General features: G+C 42.4%; 2 protein-coding genes across 3 annotated transcripts in view; both read left to right on the top strand.

Annotated features, from left to right (window-relative positions):
- LOC142904391 (uncharacterized) overlaps positions 1–23,009 on the top strand; it is a 329,108-nt gene that overhangs the window by 172,637 nt on the left and 133,462 nt on the right. The gene's annotated exons all lie outside the window — the stretch shown is intronic.
- mdga1 (MAM domain containing glycosylphosphatidylinositol anchor 1) overlaps positions 1–23,009 on the top strand; it is a 147,596-nt gene that overhangs the window by 70,842 nt on the left and 53,745 nt on the right. For both annotated transcript variants that reach the window (XM_076050440.1, XM_076050449.1), the window contains exon 5: positions 21,663–21,859. In XM_076050440.1, the coding sequence (XP_075906555.1) occupies positions 21,663–21,859 (197 nt within the window). The remainder of the gene's footprint in view (positions 1–21,662; positions 21,860–23,009) is intronic.

Below are 23,009 nucleotides of genomic sequence, written 5' to 3' on the forward strand. Positions count from 1 at the left end.
GCTGTCAGATTAGCATCATATCACTGTCAGACTCATGTCAGAACTAATACCATGAAACACTGAGGTGGATTTCATTACCATGCACATCAAACCACACCGTCTGCGTCAGATGCATAGGCGTCGATATGATATCAAGATACAGGATATGTAGGTTTGATTGGCCAAGAGAACAAAAGAGTGCATTTATTTTAATAAGATATTGGATTACAACACAATGATGATGTTGTGTTCTCCTCTTGGTGTTGTTTGTCTGCGCCAGGCATGCAAACTTTTTTCCATTACGTTCCATATTTTCTGACTAAACAGACAAAAGATGTTCCGCAGATATGAAACGGTGGGGGAGGTAGGGAAAAGGTGAAGGGAGGGGGGGGGGGGGGGGGGGGGGGATTGACTTGTTCCGCATGAATGCAAAATTTAATTAAGTTCGTCTCGCTGATATTCTCGAGGAATAAAAAGCACCGCGGAGACATTTCATTCATTCACCACTCTTACCCACGTGGCCTGTGCCTCTGCAGAGGGAGAAAGCCTCTCTTATTCTGACGGATTGTCTGACCAGATCAGCCGTCCGGTGTCAGCGCGGCATGTTGCCTCGCTCAAAACACAACTTTCATCACAATTTAAAGAGACCGGACTGAAGAGAGTTTTGCATTTCTTGGAGGCTGCACTATGAGGGAGTCCTGAAGTGAAACGGAGACGTGCATATGTGTGACTCTTGTGTGTGACTCTTGCACACATGCAAGACTTTGAGTAATTGCAATTGAGTGGTTTTTCACTTCGGTCAGAGTGCTTAAATCCAGCAACTGTCCCATGTTCCCGAACAAGCTTAACATCAGTGTTATTACAGTTTGTTTCTGACCGTCCAAATATTTTTTATTTCTATTTGCAAAATGTAGTGTCTGCAGCATATTGGTTCAATTAAAAAAAAACTAACAGAAAATCACTTTTTACAGCTACTTTCAATGAAGAGAAAGAGAAAAGACGGAATCATTAAATTGTGGTTGCACAGGTGAAGAAATATCAAGCCAGTGGGGGGAAAAAAACTCAATTTCCCTTTCAGATTGGGATTTTACAAGAGTCTGATCACGAGCGGGCCAGCGGAGGCGAGTTGAGAATAAATCAGATGATTATCAAACAGACGTCTGGCCACAATCTGATTGCGGTGAGTGCAAAATTAAACTTTTGTTCTGCATTTCCTTCCTAGCATAACAAGAAAGATCCGAATAAAAAGCTGGAAGAAAATCCTCTCCTGCTGATGCAAGTTCGCCCTAAAGAGTCATTGTTGTTGCAGGTGTGACAAGTTTGACGCGGAGGCAAACAGCGTGTTCGATGAATGGTGAATGGTCGGAGAGATTTTATGCACCCGGAGTTAAACAGGATGGCAGTCGCATAAAACCTGTTTGATTCAGCTCTGCACGAATAACAAAAGTCTCTCTCTGTTGTTTAACGGACCACCAGCTGCCAAGCTGGTCATAGCACGCACAGCGGTTCACCTGCAGTTTCTATGGCAGCTCGTGTCGGGTTTTACTTCCCACACCGACAGAATGCATAATTAGTTCATATTCATATATTGTTACCTATATTGTTGACCTGGACGGTTGAATAGTAGTAAGAGTAAGATGTGTGTAAGTGTGTTGAGCGTCGCTATGGTAAACTGCAATAAATACAAAAAAGGAGAGAGAGAAATACAGCACAACTACCTTTTTGCTTGTGCTTTTCTCGACCTGTAGAGTGACTGGACTGCGCAGACCTTTTTTTTTTTTTTTTTTTTTTTTGATGGCACTGTAGATTTGTGTAACAGTCTTTCAGCCTTTTTTCCTCAAGCATCAGGCCGACCTTTCACTGCGTGCACTCATCTTCATGCTTTTTCCATTAGCTAAGCTCAGCCACGAGCGTCTCCATGGTTGTTGGTGGCCATTTAGAGCAGTGAGGCTCAGCTCAATTTGGCAAAGACATCATGACAGCAAAACATGAATGCATGCTATAGGGAATATGAATCTGCTGTTCCAGCAGTTTTCTGCAATATCTATACTGTGCATGTTGATAATGCAATGCAATAAGAATTTTGGATATATTGCTCAGCCCTTAAGTGGTGAATTGGGCACGGGACTGTCGCACATTTCAGAGAGTGTGCTGTTGTCCTAAGGTTTTGCTGCCGGGTGTCGTGCCACTGCACGCTCAGCAAAGCTTCTCAGCTAAACTGAAGGGGAAAAAAAGAGGGAAAAGGCTTTTATTTGACCTGAAATAGCTTTCAGAGTCCACCAGTGCATTATGTATCTCTTCCAGGGGAGTGTGCCAACAATCCGGCTATTGTCTCACATCATTAGGCCTATTAATTAGCACTTTGCTATGGTATAAATCCCTAATGGAAGCTCACTGACCTTGGAGATATTCTCAGTGCTCAGAAGGCAGAGGAAGCTCTCTCCTGGGTGTGTTTATCATGGAAGAAAAAGTCTTTCTTTTCTCTCTGCTCTTCTGCGTGTGGCTATTATGCATAAGTGTTGTGAGGGTAGTAGACTGACTGCATGTGCAAGGCATTTGGTTAACTGGATGGATAGATAGATAGATGGATAGATAAATAGATCGTGAAAGGATCAAGCAACAGCCTTTATGCGCTGGTTATTATGTAATCAGCCAACAAATGCAGCTTTCTGCACATGCAGCCCAACAACTGAGCCACAGAAACTATCCAGTGGCGATCGGTAAGAAAAACTGAGCTGGACTTGAGATAGAATAAGAGACATTTAAATTATATTAAATCTGTGTAAATCCAGTAACCATGTGCACACATCTGAAAAACACTTTACACTCACGTCACGTGGGGCACTCTGTTGTAACATGATTCCATAAAACTTAGTATTAATCATAATTTTGCTCTTTTTATCTAAAAAAAAAACACACAAAACAAAACAAAAACAAAACATATATCAAAGACCCCACTGTTAGTGCATTGTTAATACATTAAACCGACTTTAGCACCCTCACAAACTCAACCTGATTCAGTCAATCTTGGTAATTGCTTGCAGGTGTGGAGCACCCTTAAGTCGGGAAAAAACGGATGAGTTCTGGGGAAAATAACAAAACAAGTCATTTATTTAAGACAATTCGCTGCATTTATTTAACACCCTAACCCAGATATGCTTGTCATGTTGATGTGTTCATACAAGCGCAGGAGGAATCTGCCATCTAAGGTCTCATTAGGAGAAGAGACCATTCAGAGGCAGGGCAGGGTTCAGCCTGATGCCCGAGGAAAAATGAAGACGCTGACTGCAGAGGCTGAAGGATTGAACGCCGATAAGCTCGACGTCTGCTTGTCTCCTCTCGCCGTAATCAGCCGTCGTTAAAAACTGATATCCCATAGCCTCATGTTTCACTATTCCCACCTTGGTGAATAATAATAATAATAATATTAATATTAATAATAATAATAATAATAATAATAATAATAATAATAATAATAATAATATGTATGTACATATATATATATATATTTTTTTTTTTATTATTATTATTATTTTTTTTTTACCAGAGTAAGTAGGTCAAAGGGTTTGATTTTTCACCTCACTTAAAAAAGAACCTCACTTAGAAAAGAACAATTTTTTAAAGTGTTTGACACGTCTAGCTTGTTTGATGTTGCAGGCAAAATCTAAACAGGCAACTAACACACCGCAGCTAAAACGAATGGCCATGTCATACAGAGGCATGTGGCCTGTGCGCTTCAAGGAGACGCACTTAAAGGCATCTCACTGATTAGCGCAGAGCGCTGTTTGGAAAGCCTTTGAAAAGCTCAAAGGCTGTGTTCGTGAAGGATGTCGCTTTGTTGCTCCCTCTATCACATTAGCCCTTGGATTTCTTTTGCTCATGTTACAGATACCGGCATTCAGGTAAAGTGCTGAAGATATTGTAACTATGAATACCTCCAGAGAGCAACGTTTAGAGACGTAATTTGAGAAATTCAATGGTGCAGATGTCTGTGAAGGTGGACGCTGGCGCCGCCGGCCCGGGGTAACATCTGAGCTCAGTCATCCCGAGTGCAAATCCCTCGCCTGTCGTCCGGCACACGCTGTTCCTTTTTTAGCGACACCTTCGTGTGCTCTACCATTGTTATAAATTCATGGATGTATTATTCATCGTCAGAATCCCACATCATGGATAGGAAATATGATAGCCCAGATAATGTCCTCCACTTCACTTCACTTCACTTCACTTTTCTTTTTTCCCCCGTTTGTATTTTTCCACTGTTAAACATTAAAGTGCAACTTATTTGTGTGATAGGGTGATATAATTGTGGGTGGGAGTTTTAATCTTTTAAAAGGGGAAATGCTGTATATTTAACATTAGACCTGCTACTTCCACAAAGTGATGCTTACAAATGGCCATGCTTTGCATAATGGGGTGAGTAAAGGTTAAATCTTTAAAGGTGCCATTTTTCATCCTCATGTTCCTCCCTGCATTCGTATTCTCCTGAAATGTATCCCATTCAAAGCTGCTGGAGTAGAATTATTCCAACTTTTTTTTTTGTTTTTTTTGGGGGGAATTTCTATTAACTTTGAAATTCAACACATTTAAACTTCAAATACATGAATAATCAATTTTGAATGAACATAATCATATTTTAAGACACGAAACAAACTTTTTGCTTTTCACATCATTTGCGGTGGTAGTTTTGGTGATTCAAAATTACACTTTTAGACAAAACTCCCCCAGAAACGTCCTGTGGTGGGTTGACCAGGGCAAACTGGCACGTTAGGGCACAGGAGTGCAGGCACAAGAGGTGTTACATTCCATTGTTTGTCAAAGGTTCATGAGGTCATTCTAAAGTTGCGGTTCCACTCCTTCTCTGTCAAATCGTGAACAATCACCCTGCAGCTGAAACATGGCTGCTCGCCTGCTTCTGCAGCACTTCTCCCACAACATTCCCATGTTGTGTGTGTGTGTGTGATTGGCTGTAGCTGTAAATAAGCTTGCTGAAATGTCAAACATCCACTGCCATGCTTCCCTGAATGATACAAATATGTAACACATATTCTGCAAATGTTTCTTAATATCAGTACATAGTAGTTAAAGAAATACTTGGAATACTGACTTGATTTTGCGGAGAGGAAATGGCAGGAGATTTATGGATGTAGTGGAGGAGTTACTCTTCTTTTCAAATTCTCCTCTGATGACACAACATTTACAGAAAGCTTCAATCAGGGATGATGAGGGAAGAAAAATGCCTTTTTAAAATATTTTATATCAAATATCATGGAGAGTCACAGCTGGTTGATAATTGAGGTAATTGTAGCCCTACAATTGAATGTGGTAATTAATCAGTTAACTTGCTAAACCACATAGTTGTATCTCATTTTCTGCATGTCAAACGTTCAAACGTGCTTTTGGCCTGATGGCTGCACTTTAAGTATTTTCACTGAGAACATCAAACTCTAAAGGACTCTGAAGACAACACGTTGTCAGGTGAAGGGATTCACTTTGAAAACTCCTTCAGAAAAATGTCCTTTCGCTGACCCGGATGTTAAGTTAACATCTCTCCGCATGAACGGCTCTGTTTGCCAGAGATCACGCTGTCACCGTGCCTTTCCTTTGGACCAATTACTCAGTTCATTATGCAGGAATTATGTCCTTTCTCCTGCTCTAGCCCTCGCCTCTCTATTGTGAGAGGTCATTTGCTGTCTCCCCGGAGGACCATTCTCCAGGAACGATTAAATAGCAGTAAGTCACACAGAGCTGTGCTCAGAGGGATGGCTGGAATGGTCAGTGTGGCTGCCCGTGGACGGCGCGAAGGCTTTCAGAGTGCTGTGAATGTCTTAAATATAGTTCAATATTGGCAGGTGCACTTTTGGACACCCTTTTAATTTAACTACCACCAGGGTTACGTCAATCTTGAGTGTATTGAGCCTTATTGATTCACCCCTGACTCGGCTAAAGTGTAAGCTGCTCAGGAAAAGAGCCAGTGACGGTTCAAAGGACAGTGCTGTAATTTTCCTAGAACGGTGTAAATATCTGAAAAACGTGCGCAGAGTTAAGCAGCACTTGTTCCCATTAGGACTCTCAAGGTGACGCTTCGTTTATCTTGCACACTGGGTTTTTCGGATATTGTATGTTAAAAAAAAAAAAAAAAACACACCGTTATAACCTGTATTAATGAAAAGTTTGAAAATGTTCTTATGATTTCATTCTTATAACTTCTTAATCAATATTAATCTGTTTATTATCATATTTTAGCTCATATGAATATGAAATTGTAGTAATGCAGGTATGCTGTGGATAAATAAATAATTCACATATCACAACACTAATTGGGACAATTTATTACAGTGTGATTAAAGGTCCCCAATTAGTGCGAGCTGAGGAGTTTCATAGTTTGCAGATCAGCTTTGTTTGTCAAGGCAGATGGAAGAGCAGATGGCAGCGATAAGCTCAAACCACAATCAGCCATCACTCCTTGCAAGGCATATGCCTCCTCTGACATGTTACAATTATGCTGTCATAACTGAGCGGCATGCATCCAAATTTCTGGCACCATCTAGTCGTGTCAAACTGCTTTGACTCAGCAGAATTAAACTAATCCAAATGCGGCATATTGGACACTTCGGTTTAACGGCATCCCTTTATAGCACTGAAAGATGTCCCTTGCAAATCCCAATTTGTCAAATTGTTGGAAAAACGAACTATAATATGTACATAACTAGTGGTGCAAAAGCATATAGAGAAAGACAGTGTGTGTGCGTGTGTGTGTGTGTGTGTGTGTGTGTGTGTGTGTGTGTGTGTGTGTGTGGACAACATTCCCCTTTCACCAAGAGGAGACGAAAGGGGAGAATGTTTCCCCTGCAACAGTTTGTTGTTGCTGTACATACTGTGCTCAACTCTGGTATCTAGTGATGAATTTTACATCTAGCGCTTTAAATTAATTATAAACCCGATTAGGCATACTGCTTACACTAGGTAGACCTCGCTCATGTCTGTTTTCAGACATCTTTGACTGCAGGTTGAAGGCTGCTGCAGTTGTGGGGTGCATTGGAGAAACCTGGAGGACGCCCAGTTACAAACCAAAAATTGTATAAGAATGTTGAGTTTTGTATTATTGTTTGATTTGATTTTTAAAGGACAGCGTGCACCACCATGTTAAGCAGAGCTGCTAATTTCCATCTGTTCACTTGATTTAGAACAACAACAACGTTTACGATTGTTGGTATTTTTCCATTGCGTTGCGGGAGCAACAGTTTCAACAGAGACACCCAGACTACCATGGCCCCAGTCACTTCCTCCAGTTAATTCAGTGGGAACCAAGGTGTTCTCGGACCAACCGAGAGACATCCAGTGTGTCCCTCCAGTGTGTCCAGGGGTCTCCCCCCCGGTGGGCATGCCAGGCAAAAAATAAACATAATTTAAAAAACAAAAAAACAAAAAACAACAATTCTATATCTTAAATGAAGACACAATCAATCCAATTTAGTTAACTTTTGGTGCAAAAGTTGTGACTTCATCTGACTGAAAAAACAACTTTTTGTTTTCTGGAAGAAGTCCCGAGAGGTTTGCCGTGTGATGACAGTGTCCTCAGGTTGGTCACCCATGTGCAACTGCTTCTGTTAGTACCTTACAGCGTTCTACTAGAGCAGAAAATGGTCAACTGGTGTGTTCAACTGTGCTGTAATGGGACTTGGAGGGCACTTTTCACAGTGCCCCAAAGCACCTTCCAAATTCACACACGCACACGTTCACACACCAATGAGCGGCTGCTGCCATGCAAAGCACTGCCAGCAGTATAGAGTTTAGTGCTCAAGGACACTTAAACATGTGGACAGTTTCAGCTGGAATTCGAACCGCTGATCCTTCGTTCATTTGCCGACCGGTTCTAAGCAACAGCCGTCCCGTGACACCTGTAGTACAATAGTAGTTTCCTGAGCTGGGGTCACTGATGCTAGAATGTAGCGAGTTACTGATTGCATCTGTATTTGTTTTATGACAGTTTGGGGTCAACCATGTCTCCATTGCCCCCACCCTGGCGGGCCATGTTGTGTAGGAACACCTTCAAAACAGGAGCTGGCAGAGCCCTGAAGGCTCCAGGAAAAAAAAAAAAGGCTTTTTGACAAAGGTGCAGTAAGAATGTGAGGGGCAGAGGAAACAGTGAAAGGGTGAGAGAGAAGGCAGCATAAAGAAACAGTAAAACTCTCCAACAGATCTCGTGTAGAATGGTGGGCGCCACTGTAACGCTGCTGCCATCGCATCCTATCTGTGGAGTGTGGATATTTTATGGCAGTTTGCCAATGCCTCATGCATAGTCAAGTGAGATGAGGCTTTTATATCATTCCCTGGGTGGGGACAAGACAATGTTTTACTGATCAGAACGGCCGACTGTCAGACATGACAGAATGACTGGGTGTATTAAAAGAACGTATTAGGACGAGGCATCTCGACAGAATGAGCCATTTGTTAACGCCATAAATCCTCCCTGTTCGAGCTCAGATCTATTAAATGCCCTTATTTGTACTGTTAACAATCCGATTCCTTCACAGCTGCCTCGCTAAGTGTAATCAAAAAGCATATCAAGGATTGAGCTGCCGTGCTGTCTGATTGGACAAGTCATGCACACCCACACAGTAGGTGTAGGAGTAGTTGACATATAGATGGGTTATAGGGAGATAAGACGACTTCACTTGTCGCAGGTCTTATCTAAAGTGTGTGCGTGTGTGTGTGTGTGTGTGTGTGTGTGTGTGTGTGTGTGTGTTTGTGCATTCGCACTTTGTTTTTCTGTCCCTTATTTATCGACTCTCTCTTCTTGATGAAGGTTATACAATCTGGCTTGAAATTATCTTGACCTTACCACCGCCTCGCACTTTTTTCCCCCGTCTGCTTTTCTGAAGGAAAATAACCGTTATGTTGGAGTGAAGAATAAATCTAGGGGGTCACTCTAGGTTCCCTGTGATTGGGGGTAGAGGGGTGCACTCATAAAGGAAGTGAGAGCAAGACCTAAATGAAGTAGTGGTGGAGATGGAAGAAGCTGTTTCGGCATCAAAAAAGTGAAGCACATCAGTCAAATTTGACGTTCTGATTAGAAAACAGGCGATCACTATTTACCAAAATAAACAGTACCCAAGGCAACACTGCACATAGGCTGGGCATCACTTCATGAAAATGAATATTTTCTCCCAGCATTTGTCAGTCTTAAAGGGATCCTGCCATTGGTTTTAGTTGAGAGCTGGACCTGGAAATTGCATTTATTTCATTCACCTCCCCTGTGTTGAAAGTGACCTCATCGTGCGCTGACGGCCACCTTTAAACCAGCTTCAAAATGCAATAAAACGGCATTACCGTGACGCTGCAGTAATTAAGACTTCCAGATGTCCTTTCAATATCCCCCAGTCAATACAGCTGATCAGATTTCCACCGGTCCCTTTTTCACTTGGCTGTCATCAATTTGCCATTAGTCACGGCCCCTCTGGGGCAATTATTGACGATGTGTTGGAGTGGGATGAGGGTAATTTACGCTTTAATTTCATCTGCAAGGTTGAGGGACGGTTTGTATCACGGCTTACACCGATGTGTTCAGAGTAGCAGCGGGTCCATCTCTGGCCGATATGCTCGGAAAGGAGGAATTCTGACACCTAACCCTCCGCGAGATGGGATTGTTGAGCTATAAAGTATACATCTGACAGTGAACCTTTCATTTCATTTCCTTTAATACTCTTTACTGGCCTCCCAGGTAGGATGACTGCTCACATTAGCCAGTTCCACTCAGCCAAAAATCCCACTGGGCAGCATCTGTATTCATCAGTGCCATAAGGCCAGACCTATTCTAATATTATTTTATGGCAACACTATTTATCATCCAGCTATTCTCCAGCGACTTCCAACTTAGATTTTATAGCTTTGCTGTTCCTCTTTTCCCGCTTTCTCCTTACGGTGTACCTCCTGCCTACTCTGGCTTTATTCTTTTGCCTCATCTCTTCAATCTTTCACATCATAGATCTTATCTCTGTCTCTAACAATAATTCCCCGTGTACATTTCCCCTCCTTACCCTTCAAGTGCATCTTCAGGGTTTTTTTTTTTCCTTTTCATTTTTAGCCAGATGCTGGTTAATGAAGGCAGCATTAGTATTGGAGGTGCCACCTAGCTGGATCACAGTATCGGCAGTAGAAATGAATGATGCAATTTAGACAAAGGGTTAGGAAGAATTATAGGAGAGTGAATCATAAAAAGAACAGATTTTGAAAATAAGTCACGCTTCCGTTAGCTTGAGGAGGAAATCTTATACTGACCAGCAAAGACCAAGATAATCGCCTCATGAATTATTGATCAGCTGGGAAAACAAACAAATATCAGCATCACCTGAGGAAGCAATTATTTAGCCGACATCTGTTCGTTTCATATTAGATGCTAAGATGAGTTGCCTATCAGTCTAAAGGCCAGGAGCAGCATGGGAGAAAGGTTTGAAATGAATGTGATATGAATTTGTAGATATCATATCCTTACACGCAAGATATGATGTTTCTTGAATCACTTGGATTTATCTCACGTATCCATCTGGTGAAGATTCCATAGAATGTGTTTGTAAGAGGTGGGGAAATGTTAGGCCTTTTGGCAAACCATCTGTCTATAGTCGCATAAAAGCCAACCAGATTTGTTACTGCGAATTCTGCCAGCTTGAGGCTTCATATTGGTGGATGCCTTAGCCTTATTTGATGAGCCTGTGGCTAACCATAACACAAGAGAGCGTGTCAGTAAAACCTGGCCTAAGCCAGATGGGAGTAAAGCAAAAACTGCTGTCCACCGAGAACAGAATTCAGTGCCCTATCCCACATTATTTCTCTTTGAAAAATGTAATCTATTTCTGATTAAACGTCCATTGCAGGAGGATACTGTGCTAATCTCTTGGCAGCAGCTATTGTTTATACCTCATGGAATCTTTTTCTCACAGGTCTTTCTCAGGGTAGCTTGGAGCAGTTGCTCCTTGCTTTCATCACATTCTAAATTCTCTAATTCCTGCATGCACATTGTCCGTTAAATGAAACAACTGAAATTTTAAGACTGATTAAAAAGAGTCACTGTTGGCGGCTGGCTGTATGTGCGAGAGAAATTTGAGGGTTGAAATCAGAACAGCCAGCTGCAGTCTATGCTTATAGATACCAAGCAATGACGAAACATAAGAGAATTGAAAAGAATTGCCCCTTCTTTAAGGAGTTAAATGGCTTGGTAGTTCAGCTTGTTGAACTATTGTGGGGGAAAAATATGCACATAACTTATAGTATCTTGGATGAAATTGTGATTTACAGGGACAATATGAAAATCCGACATGTAGGTAGGGAGAGTTTGGGTGCTGCAAAGTAAGAGTTCTGTTTGAGTGCCCAGAGATTTGTTGGGTCCTTACAGGACCACCAATGTAGAGGGCACCTCTCGCTGGAGTTCACCTGAGTGAGACTTTTTTGGCAAATACAGAGCTTCGATAGAAACGGAGCAGCAGGTGGTGGATGATCTTACAATACATGTCAGGATTTGCGCCTCATTCCATCAACAATGGGAATAAATAAGCATTTATATTGGTATTCCGCTGACGGATGGGGTTTCAGGGCCTAGTTACTTTGCTGTGCGGCCTGGCTTTGCACTTTCCGAATGTGGTCATCGCTGCTGTTGAAAGGAGCTTCACGGATCAGCCTGGAGAGCAGGCAATAACCATTACTGCCACAGGCAGGTGGGGTTATTCCCTTTTCATTGCACTGCCTCAGAATCTCCAGGAGGAGATTTGCTGTGGGCAGTTTGTTCTGTAAACACATGGAGGACTGTTTGTAGCCTTAAATGCTGCATTTTAGTTGGATGGGAATCCTCGGAGCAGAGACATAATTTTTAGCAAGAAAGAAATTGGTCTTGCCTCGTCTGGTGGTCACCACGACTTCTCGTCTCTTCTCTTATCATCAAACCAAGGCTTTTTGACCTGTTTGCAACAGCCAATTCCAACCAAATATTATGATTGGATAAGAGGTATGTCATGAGTGCTGATTTGTAACAGCACCACAAGTTCTTCAACTAATTTAGATGTGCCACTTCTAGTCAGTGGTCTTTTAATCACTGTTCATTCCAAATTCTGAGGCGTCTCATGTACTCTATATAAGAAGACCCAGCCACTGTGTGATACGAGGTTGTGTAGCTCACTGTGTTCACCTTCACGTCTCAAGACTGCTGGACAGAGTTTGGGTGAGTCCAAATTTTAGACTGTCTTCGTTAATGTGAAGCACAAATAGAAAAAAAAAGCTCAAAGAAGTCTGGCAGATGGACCGCTCGTTGCTCACTCTAACTCCAACTATCTCAGTCCAGTCAAATTGAATAATTTGTGTTGCCGGACAGAAGAAAATTATATAAGCGTAGCCAAGAAAACTCTAAGTATCTTTTCTAAATAGATATCTCACACAAGGTTGTGCTGTTCAACTGAATGTCAGCATAGTCTAGAGATCAAGCTTACCATAGAGTCACACCTGAGGTAATGACTACAATGAACACAATAAAAACTGACATCAGATATATTCATTCTAATAATTGCTACAGGCCACACTTTGCTCGCTATCATCATCATCATCATCATCATCATCATCATCATAGCCCTTAATAGTGTCGTCCGATAGTAACCCAAGTCTTCCATGTAACCTTTGACCCTCTAATGCCTTGCAAAGGTCAGAGGGATCACATCTTTATTTCCCTCGAGTCTGAATAAATAAATAAATGGTAAATGTGGCTGCAGTGATGGAGAAGGAAATCTGTAAAATGACTCCCTAATGATCGTCGAGTGGACAGGTTGGCCGCCGTGCTCGGTCATTGTGTCGTGTAAACTGAGATTTCTTCTGAATATATGCTTTAGACTTTTTATTAATCACAAGTGAACTCTGAACCTTTCACCTGCAGGTTATGAGCAACCAACAACACAACACTATGGCTCGTGAGTCGTGACTGACTAGTTTTGCACTGCACTTTCATCAGACACGACTGTTTAGCCCCATTTATTGGTGACATAGTTATTTACCATCAGGGAGTACGCCTGCATCATCACCTAGGCTTGGCTCCATGTGTTTTCCTGCCGCTATAGAACTGCTGATAATATACTTAATATTATGATCATGCCTATTTCTTGTATTGTTTCCTACTTCTGTAATGTCACTAGTGACCATGTTACCTGCTAGCCTACTGTGATACTCTGTGTAGCAGAGTACACCTCGGCCCAGGCCTGGAACCCGAGCAACTTCACACTAATGAAACAGACTGGAGACTTTGGAGTTTAAGCATCATCACAGTGGGTTGTAAAATTCAGCTTAAGGGAATTTTTCAGTGCATCAATCCCCATTTTTTATGACTCCTTTCTGTTTACAGCTCATCTGTCAAACAGGATATGAGGTAATGGCTTTGACATTGATTCAAACCGAGGATAGGAAATATGATCACTTGAAAAACCAAAAAGTCGTTATCCACTTTATAACCACTAGAAGTCATAAAATCCACTTTGTACAAGCTGAGAGACCTTTCAAAGGAGACCTGCGCTTCTCGCAGTAGTTCTGAAGAAGTAAAATTGCAGCCGTCCTGCTAAAGTGTCTCATCTTTACTTTGTGATTAAAACCAGCCACTTAACACCACGGACACACACGCACGCACACACAAAGTCTTAAAGAATCACGGTGCAATTTGATTCATTTACCCAGCTGTTATCTCAAGAGTCTCCCATTGTGCCGCAGCTCTTATTTATTTTTCTATTTGTTTCCTGTCTCATGGTAAAGTGACAGCAATAAAATGGAACTTGCGCCAGAAAGCCACTTACGTATCTGAGCAGGAATCCACAGAAGTTGTGCGGAGTTGTTTTAATAAAAGCATGGAGCAGACAGCCCCAGGAGCCTGGGTCCGTCCCTCAACACAACACAATAAAATTCACGCAAGATGATAATTATAAGAGTGCAAGAGGCTATATTACTTTGTATCATGGCCGTATTCCCCAAATTGCTGTGGTCCACAGTGACCAGCATATCACAAAGGTAATGAAAGTTAATGAAACTCCACGCAAAGACTTCTGTAAAAGTCCGGTGTGGCCGTGGCAGGTTTGTCTGAAGTTTAAAACAAAGTAAAGTGTGAAGGAGAAAGCTGCTTTCCCTTCATAGGGAACCTTTGAAGTGAACATTCTGTTCAACCAAGCGGGGACGTTCTATTTCCATTCGGCGTGAATGGGTGAATGAGAGGCCTTTGTAAAGCGCTTTGGGTTGCCGTGAAGGTGCTGCAAAAGTTAGTGCATTCCATTCACCATTTTAAACACACAAATCACATGGAAGCAGCACACATAAACAGTTCTGAGCTCTGGAGGAATAATTAGTGTTCTCCTCAACATGTTCAAGAGGGTGGGGGTTTCACATTAGTGTCACATTTGAATTTGAAACAAAGTCACCATTCAGTGCCTCATGGACTATTTCAAGTCTTCTAGAAGCTGTCATATTGTTGGACTGGATGGTTATAACACAAGCATTGCCATTTATTTTCAACTGATTTGGAGTTAGTGAGCTATTAAAAGACAATTATGCTGAATGAGTTAAAACTGATAATCATGTCTAATTAAATACTGTTGCAGTATTTGATCTGAGACAATATGATTCGCCATGGCAAAAACAAAGACGGATCAGCAGCTCTGTCCCCTCTGATCCGCCGTATGAAAAGAGAAACCTCTAGTTGTGGCTCTCTTTATACAAACTGCATTGTGTTATATCACACAGCCACCACATGAATTCTTTAATTACCAGTCTTGCGACTCCCGCTGTCTGCTGAAGTAGCACTGTGCTCTCCTCTTTGAAACGCAGCCGGTAAATGTTAATAGCACAGTGAAGCTCGGAGTGAACGAGCAGCGCAGACGTTCGGGAACGCTCCGTTCCGCAGGTTGCTTGTGAGGAATTGAATGTAAAACTGAGGCCTGAATATGTAGCAGCATCACTGTTTTACCTCGATTACCTGCTGCCTGTGGTTATGATCATGGTTGAAACACTTCAACAACACAAATGGTGTGAAAAGAGGGCACAGAGGCCGTGTTACCCTTGACCTCGCCCCCGGATTTCGAAAACTTTAAGCCAGAGCAACAACCTTTGTTTTGGTGTCTACCCATTTACAGTTTGCCACTGTAAAGATTCTGCAGTAAGGCAGGTTTTATATCACCCCCATTCATTCACCCCCCAAATGTAGATTAATAGATTAAATTATTTTGCAACTGTATGGCAGCAACTGCATACACACACACAAATGTATAAATATACATCTATATATTTACATGTCAGACATATTTCTGTCACCATGCAAAAACACTCTGCTTTGAAATTGTATTTGCACCTGAACTGACAGTATCTTCAGAGAAGGGGGGTGAATTTCATAACCAGGCATGCATCATAGCTTATGTTTGTGCATTTGTGTTTGTGACGGGATGTCTCTCTGTGTTTATGGGGGATTTTAAGCTTAGATGCCGAGTGAATGAACTGTGCCTCTTTATCCTTTAACACCCTGGTTGTTGTCACCGGAGCCGCGCAGCTGCAGTGTCGCACTCAGGGTAAATAACCGTGCCCAACTTAGTCCTTTTATGGCCCTAAAATAATGGAGTCACACCATCATGAATGTTTAATAGGCCTTCCAGGGCCCTTTGCTGACAAAAGCATAATTAAGGCTTGTACATAACACGCTGGCTCGACGAAAATGCACGGTTTTCAGCAAATTCACAAATGTTTAGTTGGGGGGAGAAGACTCATGGTGTAATTCAGCCGTGCTTTCTTGTTAAACGCAGGAACACAGGATGCTGCTTACATCTCTGGTGCTAGGTCTCCTTCCACTGCTAGAATGCTGTTGTTTATGTTACAACAGTGTTGAGATGTGAGAGACAGATGCCAAGTCACTATAAAGCTCTGTCTTTCACCCAAACCCAACACACAACAAACAAATCACAAAAAACAAAAAAAATGACTTCATTAAAGTCACTTAGTATTTTTTATATACATATTATAGAATCTGACAGTAATGGGTACATTACATAAAACAGTAAATCAAGTTAAATGCAAATCATTTCTATACATTGAATGAATCCAGTCATGAATGAATCCAGTCATTTCTGGAAGATACCTGTGAGGACTTTAAGTATGGGCAGAAATGTTGCCACTTTCTCAAACCTTTTCTAACAAGCTTTGCCATTCCAGCCTCCCTGTGCCACGCTTGTCCAGAGTTTTAGTGAATGTCTGCCACTGCCTGAAGCCTCAAAAGAATAATAGAGGTAGCAAAGACCAGTTACTACGCTCAGTTTCAGATAATGTTACAAAAAAAAAGAAGATGAAAGTTATTGGTTAGCAGTATTTTCAGAGGTGCAGGGGTTTTTTTGTTGGTTTTTTTCAATGTTAAATCCTTGGGGTTGCTGCTTGTTCTTGTCTCCAGTCCCCCCCCCACCCCCCAAAAAAATACCTTCTATGTGAATGAACAAATATGAGACCACGTCCTTATGTTGGCTCAAGGCCTCAACTGATTTTTCCTAGTTTTTTAACTGCATCTTTTTTCAATACGACCACTTTCTTGATGGAAAATTGCAAACAGACCAGATAGACATCCATTTCTCCAAAACCATAGTGTTAATAACAGCTTGAAACTTGCTGCAGCTCATCAGTTCTAGCTGGCTAGTAGTTAGCTGAGTTGGCCCTTTGCCAAACCTGTTACACTGTTTGAAACTGTACAAAGAAAACACTTCAGACCTCATTCCTTTGGCTTGCAACAGTGTCTATAGCAGTACTATTTAGAAAAGTCTTGCTACTTTTCCTGCATTCAAAAGAGGGGCTGGCCAGGAACTGTTCATTTGCATCAGAAGAAAAAGCAAGAGGTTGTTTATTTCAGTTATTTAAGGAACGTGCGAAGAAAAGGTGAGCCTAAATCAATCTTTACTTCTCTCTGTTGCATGTTAAATATGGGCAGCATTCCAATGTGGGCCCTTTGCATGTTTTATGGCTTCTTTATGGCGATGTCTATGAGCGGAATGATGAATAATTGACGAGGTGAGAAGCTGGATCAAAGAGGAAGCCTGTATGTGTGTGTGTGTGTGTGTGCGTACGCGCGCACGCACAAACTCTGATATAATTTGTATTTGGTGTGCGTGTGTGTGTATGATGGGAGACTCATTTTATTTTCATTTGCAACGATAATAGTGTTGGCCAATGGCAAACATGGCCAGGGCAGTATTTGTACACACACACACACACACACACACACACACACACACACACACACACACACACACACACACACACACACACACACATTTTATTCCAACATTTCAGTCAACTAATGGTCCTCATGCTTCTGGTTTATTTCCTTTCTGGATATATGTTTCTTATCCCTCCCTCTTGCTGACTTCTTAACTTAGCACTATCTTTTCAACTGTATTGTACTACATAAAAAAAACCTTCAAATTACCAGCCCATGGCTGCATTTTTCATATTCATCATTCAGTAAGTCTAAGTATCCTTACATTAACCTTACCACTGTGGCCTACTCTGTAAAATAGGCACTAACCAAAGCTATCCCTGCACCAATAATCACATCCCTTCCACCCAATCATCTCCTCACGGTGCATCACACCTTATTCTCCTTCATTGCGCACTCACTCCCAATTGAACCTGTCATCTCCTCTTTGGTCCCCTAATGGTCGTCTGCAGTGAGACAGCTATTAGAGAACAGGACATGTTATTGGAAATCAAAGAGGATTTGGAGTCGAGGGCGTCCTCCTGCAGGGGGGGAGCTCCAAGCAGAGGTCAACTCGTTACGAAAACACACTCAGTCAACCCTGACCGCTCGGATAGATTACTTCTGTCTGGACCTCCATCACAGCTCCCACTATTCTGGTTATTTCACATACCTTGTTGCGAAGAAAGAATGGACGTAAGGTCAGTGGGAAAAAAAAATACATCATTGCAAAAACTCTCAGGTTCGGAAATTAAATGTTACCTCAGCCCATTTTGTTTGAGATAAACTTCATGAAAGGCTGCCAGGGTCAACACGGTCATTCTTTTCAGTCAGTTGTTTTTCTTTTTTTTTTTCTCCTCCCGGTCATTTGCGGAGTCAGCACTCAGTGTCCTGCGTTTGTTATTCTTATCAAACCTACAATCATCTGAGCAGTCAATAAACCAGGCAGCGCAGTCAGGACAGGAAGCTTTCTCGACACTGGTTAGTTTGACCTATCCAGGCGCTGGCAGACCCGTCATTCACTGCATAGTGTTTGCTTAAGGCTCCGGTTTTGGAATTTTAGAAAACACTCTCAGAAAATCGTGATAAAATTGTCAAGATGCCCGTGATTGATGTGGTCTGACTTCTAAATCCAATGCAAATCCAACGACAGCAATTGACTGGCGTACCCTCTTGTCCGCATGTCCATCCAATTGTGTGCAGAGGCAATTGTGTCGACGGATATTGCCACTTACTCGTGATATTGAAATGTAGATGCAAAGCCTCTGGACTATTTCTCAGTTTTTATACTGTGAATTGAAAAGCCAGTCGCTTAATTGGAATGGAGGCAACAACTTTGACATTTAAGAGGAAATACTGTTGAAATACCCAAACATCATTTCTCTATCAAGACCCTACAGGGAGAAATAGAATAAACAGCACAGTAAATCAAATACATGTAGTTCATTTAGAGCCAAGCAAGGAAGATAAAAGCAAACGTGCTTCTGCAGCCCATCGTCCCAGCTAGAAGTGTTTTGTCCCACATTGTTTGTGTTGAATAAGTTTGACAGATACAAGTTACTCTAATGTTTCCTGCGAATTAGAAAGACAAGAAATAGAGAGGGAAGTTAATTAGCTCCAATATTAGTTTGCAATGCTAATTCTAGCAATAAGTGAGCTGATGAAATCAGGTTTGTGTTTTCGGTTTGGATTTTTTTTGTTTTGTTGTTTTTTATTAATATCTTTGCTTTTTTTCCCCCACAAGCTGCACCAGGCTACCGACCACACAGAGTGGAGCCAAAGCGTCTTGGTGTCAGCACCATTTCAGTTTGTGTAAGCAGAAAACAATGCCAGGCCCCAAAGGGTTTGGAATTTGGATGCATAGATGGACATTAAAAGCGGCAGCTAGCCGAAGCAGTGCAGTGCAATTGATCTAAGCTCTGCGCAAAGGCAGGACTTGGGGGAAATCAGAAGCTTCATTAAAGTTTCATATTGTATTTCGGTACTCCTGCAGTTTCATCTTGTGTCTCTATTTACTTAAGGGCTCCTACCGAAAGTTAGCATCACCATGGGAGTTGGGATTATAAAGCTTTAGCAACACAATTGCCGTGTGAAAATAAGGCAAAGATGTTTTGTCCCTGTTATCTGTGACCTCGCTCAGGGGGATTTTAAAACTTAAAGCCAAACAACCATCGTTTTGGTGTCTGTGAGTCTGTGTTCTCTTAATGCCATATGTAAAGTTTCCCAAATGAGAACCAAGGACTATTTCTAAAACAAATACAGTGGAAAGAGCAGGCACGCTGCCCTTTCCACTGCCACTGATGTTTTTGGGCAACACACGGTGATGCAGAGACGCATTCTCAGGCAGAAGTTTCGAAAGGAACTTTACCTGATCTCCTTCACAAACACATTCATACCAGAGACGCAGACATCTTTGATAGTGCCCATGCCTAATGGCCTGCTGTAGGCTGAGGCTTTTAGAGCAACTGGTGGCGTCGGCGCTGCAGAGTCTCCCACTGAGCCGGTTGTTCTAATCGGCGGGCAAGGGGAGATAAAAGGAGAGGAAATAGGTGAACGTTGAGCTGGAAAAAAGCTGGATTGCTCAGACCTCAAGGGGTGAAAAAAATGTGTCTCAGAACTGAACACAGTCTCAAATGACAAGAATATTTGGCTTCATCATTAATAAATACACTAATATCAGTTTGTTTGAAAATGAATCAAGTATTTGTGATCAGACAAACATACTGCCTACATGTTCTTTTATGTTTGGTCACAGAAATGGTTTATTTGTAGTAAGTAGGGGGTGCGGGGGGGTGCACAGGGGATTTAAAAAAAAAACTAAAGCAGAACAAAGCAGCTGTTTTCTGATGCTCTGATATGCTGGACGTGGCACAGTAAGGACAATCCCATGAAACACCACACCTCATTTGGATTGCTTGTTTTTGGGACACATCCAGGCTGTGCACCTCATCTCAGCCTTAACGGAGCTCAAAAGCAGTGACTGAAAACTAGAGTATGCTTACATTAGCTCATACGCTATGTTTGTTATTAGTTAAAGTTGTTGAAACTAAGTTGAGGAGTTGTAATTTCATTCGTTATCAACAAGCGTTTGTAGTCACATAACCGAGCAGATAACCCTATATCCAATGTGGCATCAGTGAACAACTATGGAAATTAACATTGTTGTACAATTGGCCTTTAAGCTCACATTCGATGGCCACAGCAGTTTAATTGCTGTATCCAGAGCGATTCTTTTTTATCGTCTATGGTTTTAGCTGCTCTCCACCTCTGAGCCTCCTTATCATTTTGGAAACACACAAATCACCTGTGCAACTTCTGGATGCCAGGTTTTCATGCGGCAACCTTCAAACACCCGGAATGCTTAGATGCTATGCTAATGCACAAACTTAGATGTAGGTCCAAATGAGCGTAAGGGTGCGTGCGCGTGTGTGCGCTTGCTTGCTTGTGCCGACGTGACACAACTTTCATGTGACAGCTGTGCCCTTTCCAACAGCGCCCGCGCACATCTCCACTGAAATAAAATACAAAACTCCCCTCTCTTTAAGCATCACACGGCAGTGATCATAACTGCTGACGTCTGAAATGTATTTTCTGCACTTCACGGTGTCTTGGTTTGATAAAGGCGAAGGGCGAGTAGGGTGTGGGAGGGGGGTCTGTTCCAGGAAGAACAGGGGAAGTAAGAGGGAAGTGGAGCAATGTAAATGGAAGGCTTGTTTTCGTGAAAAAAAAAAAAAAGAAAAGATGTTTGCGTGATGTCCCAAATCTCAGAAAGAATCGATTTTGGCTGCGAAGAATCGGGATTACACAGAGGCGCAGGCACAACTCTGCCCTGTAAGAGATGCAAGCAAGGGGGTGGTGGGGGGGGGGGGGGGGGTGAGGAGACGGCCGGCGAGTGGATGTGAAGGCGAGTGGAAGTGGCAGCGACTTTTGGAAAGATGGCAGAAACCAGAGGGGAGCGGCATCCGCGCTTGTGACAGCAGCTGAAAATCCAATCCAGCGGAGAAAAAGGAAGATGACAGTCCCGTGAAGGAAGCGAGGCGGCGAGGGGGGTAAACATGACAGAAAAATACAAAAATGGTGTGTGTGAGGGTCACAGCAGGAGCGAGAAATGGCAGGAACGAACAAATCACTCGGACACTTGTGTCCGTTCCGAGCTTCGATCAGAGGGCAGCTCTCGGGGACAGTTCTGGTCAGGTTTGGTGGGCGAGTTGGCCAACAGACAGCCATTGTTTTCCCTTGTTTATGCTGAACTGACTGAACTGAGACCAACACAACCAGACTGATATGAAACAGAGCTTTGTTTTTTTTTGTTGTTGCTTTGTCTATGTTTGTCACTTTTCAAACCTTGATGAACGCGTCTCGCATAAAACAAAGTTTCCGCTACCGCCTTGCATAAACGCGGGTTTCATCCTTCATCCTTTTGCCTTTGTACCTTCTCTGTGCTTTCTAGACCTAGACACACCGGTGCTGACGGTTCACCAGACCATCAGTGATGTGCGTGGCAGCTACTACCAGGAGAAGACGGTGTTCCTGCGCTGCACCGTCAACTCCAACCCTCCCGCACGATTCATCTGGAAGCGTGGAAACATGCTCATCGAGCAGAGCAAGGACAACGGGGTGGACATCTACGAGCCACTGTACACTCAGGTACACAGGGACATGCGCATACACACACACACACACACGTTTATTTGCTCAGTATTCTGCGCAGAGACACGCTGAGAGGGAGATGAGGAGTTGGAGAATTCTTTTTGACATGAATATATTAATGTTTTTATTGCAAAAATTGTCTTTGGTAAACCAAATCGAGCCATAATTCCCTGGCAGAAGTTTTCCTGGATAGATTGCTACAAAGCCAAAAACTCAATATCAGATCAATTACTTATTTTTTTTTTATTATTTGATTTTCAGCACTTTATCCTTTCACCACTAGGGGATGCAAAAATAAATCATACATTCACGTCTATTCAAACTAATGGTTCAGCATGAAAGCCATTTGCTCACTTCATAATCCATCAAGCAGCTAGCCCGCTAGCTAGCTAGCTAGTGAGCTAACCAAATAATTGAGGTAATCAGTCACCAAAGCCCAGTCTGCTGGGCCCAACTGCATTAGCACAAGCGCTAACAGCTTCTCTCCCCTTTATCAAAGCATCAGTCTGCTACAAGTGAAGCCCCTTGAGTTCAATTAGCCAGTCAGACTCGCTCTTCCCACGGCTGTCTCGGAAACTGTTAACCCATCACCTACTGCAGCACAGAGACGTCTCAGGCTGTATCAGACACAGTCCTGATCTGGAAAATCAAGAGTGATGTTGAAAAATGTGTGAATTTCTCTGTGTGTCTGACAGACCGTGTGTGCGCGCGTGCGGGTGTGTGTGTGTGTGTGTCTACGAGAGGCTATTAGAGAGCCAGTGGAGGAGGAACTCCTTTTATTTATTTCATTTTTTGCTTTCTTTAGATAAAGCATCGAAGGGATTTAGCTCTGCCACGTCAGTTTCATTTTCATAATGGCCTCAGGAGAATGATACAGTCATGATGCATCATTCTCACAAGCTCATGTACCAGTTGGTAATCGGGGACATGTTAGAAGCACACAGTTTGTGTGTGTGCGTGTATGCATGAGAGAGTGTGTGTGTGTAGTTGTTCATGTGTGCATGTGTGTCTGTGTGTGTCACTGTGTGTGATTTGACCCTGTTTATTACACTTTGGCTCATCAAATATTGAAGGTCCCTTTGCAAAACTGCTTACAACCCACTTTCACAAGTGTGCCACACCAAGCAATGGACGTTCTCTTCTCCTC

This window comes from Nelusetta ayraudi, unplaced genomic scaffold (assembly GCF_046127955.1).
Source record: "Nelusetta ayraudi isolate G7.1 ecotype Tasmania unplaced genomic scaffold, CSIRO-AGI_Nayr_v1 ptg000005l, whole genome shotgun sequence".
NCBI lineage: Eukaryota > Metazoa > Chordata > Actinopteri > Tetraodontiformes > Monacanthidae > Nelusetta > Nelusetta ayraudi.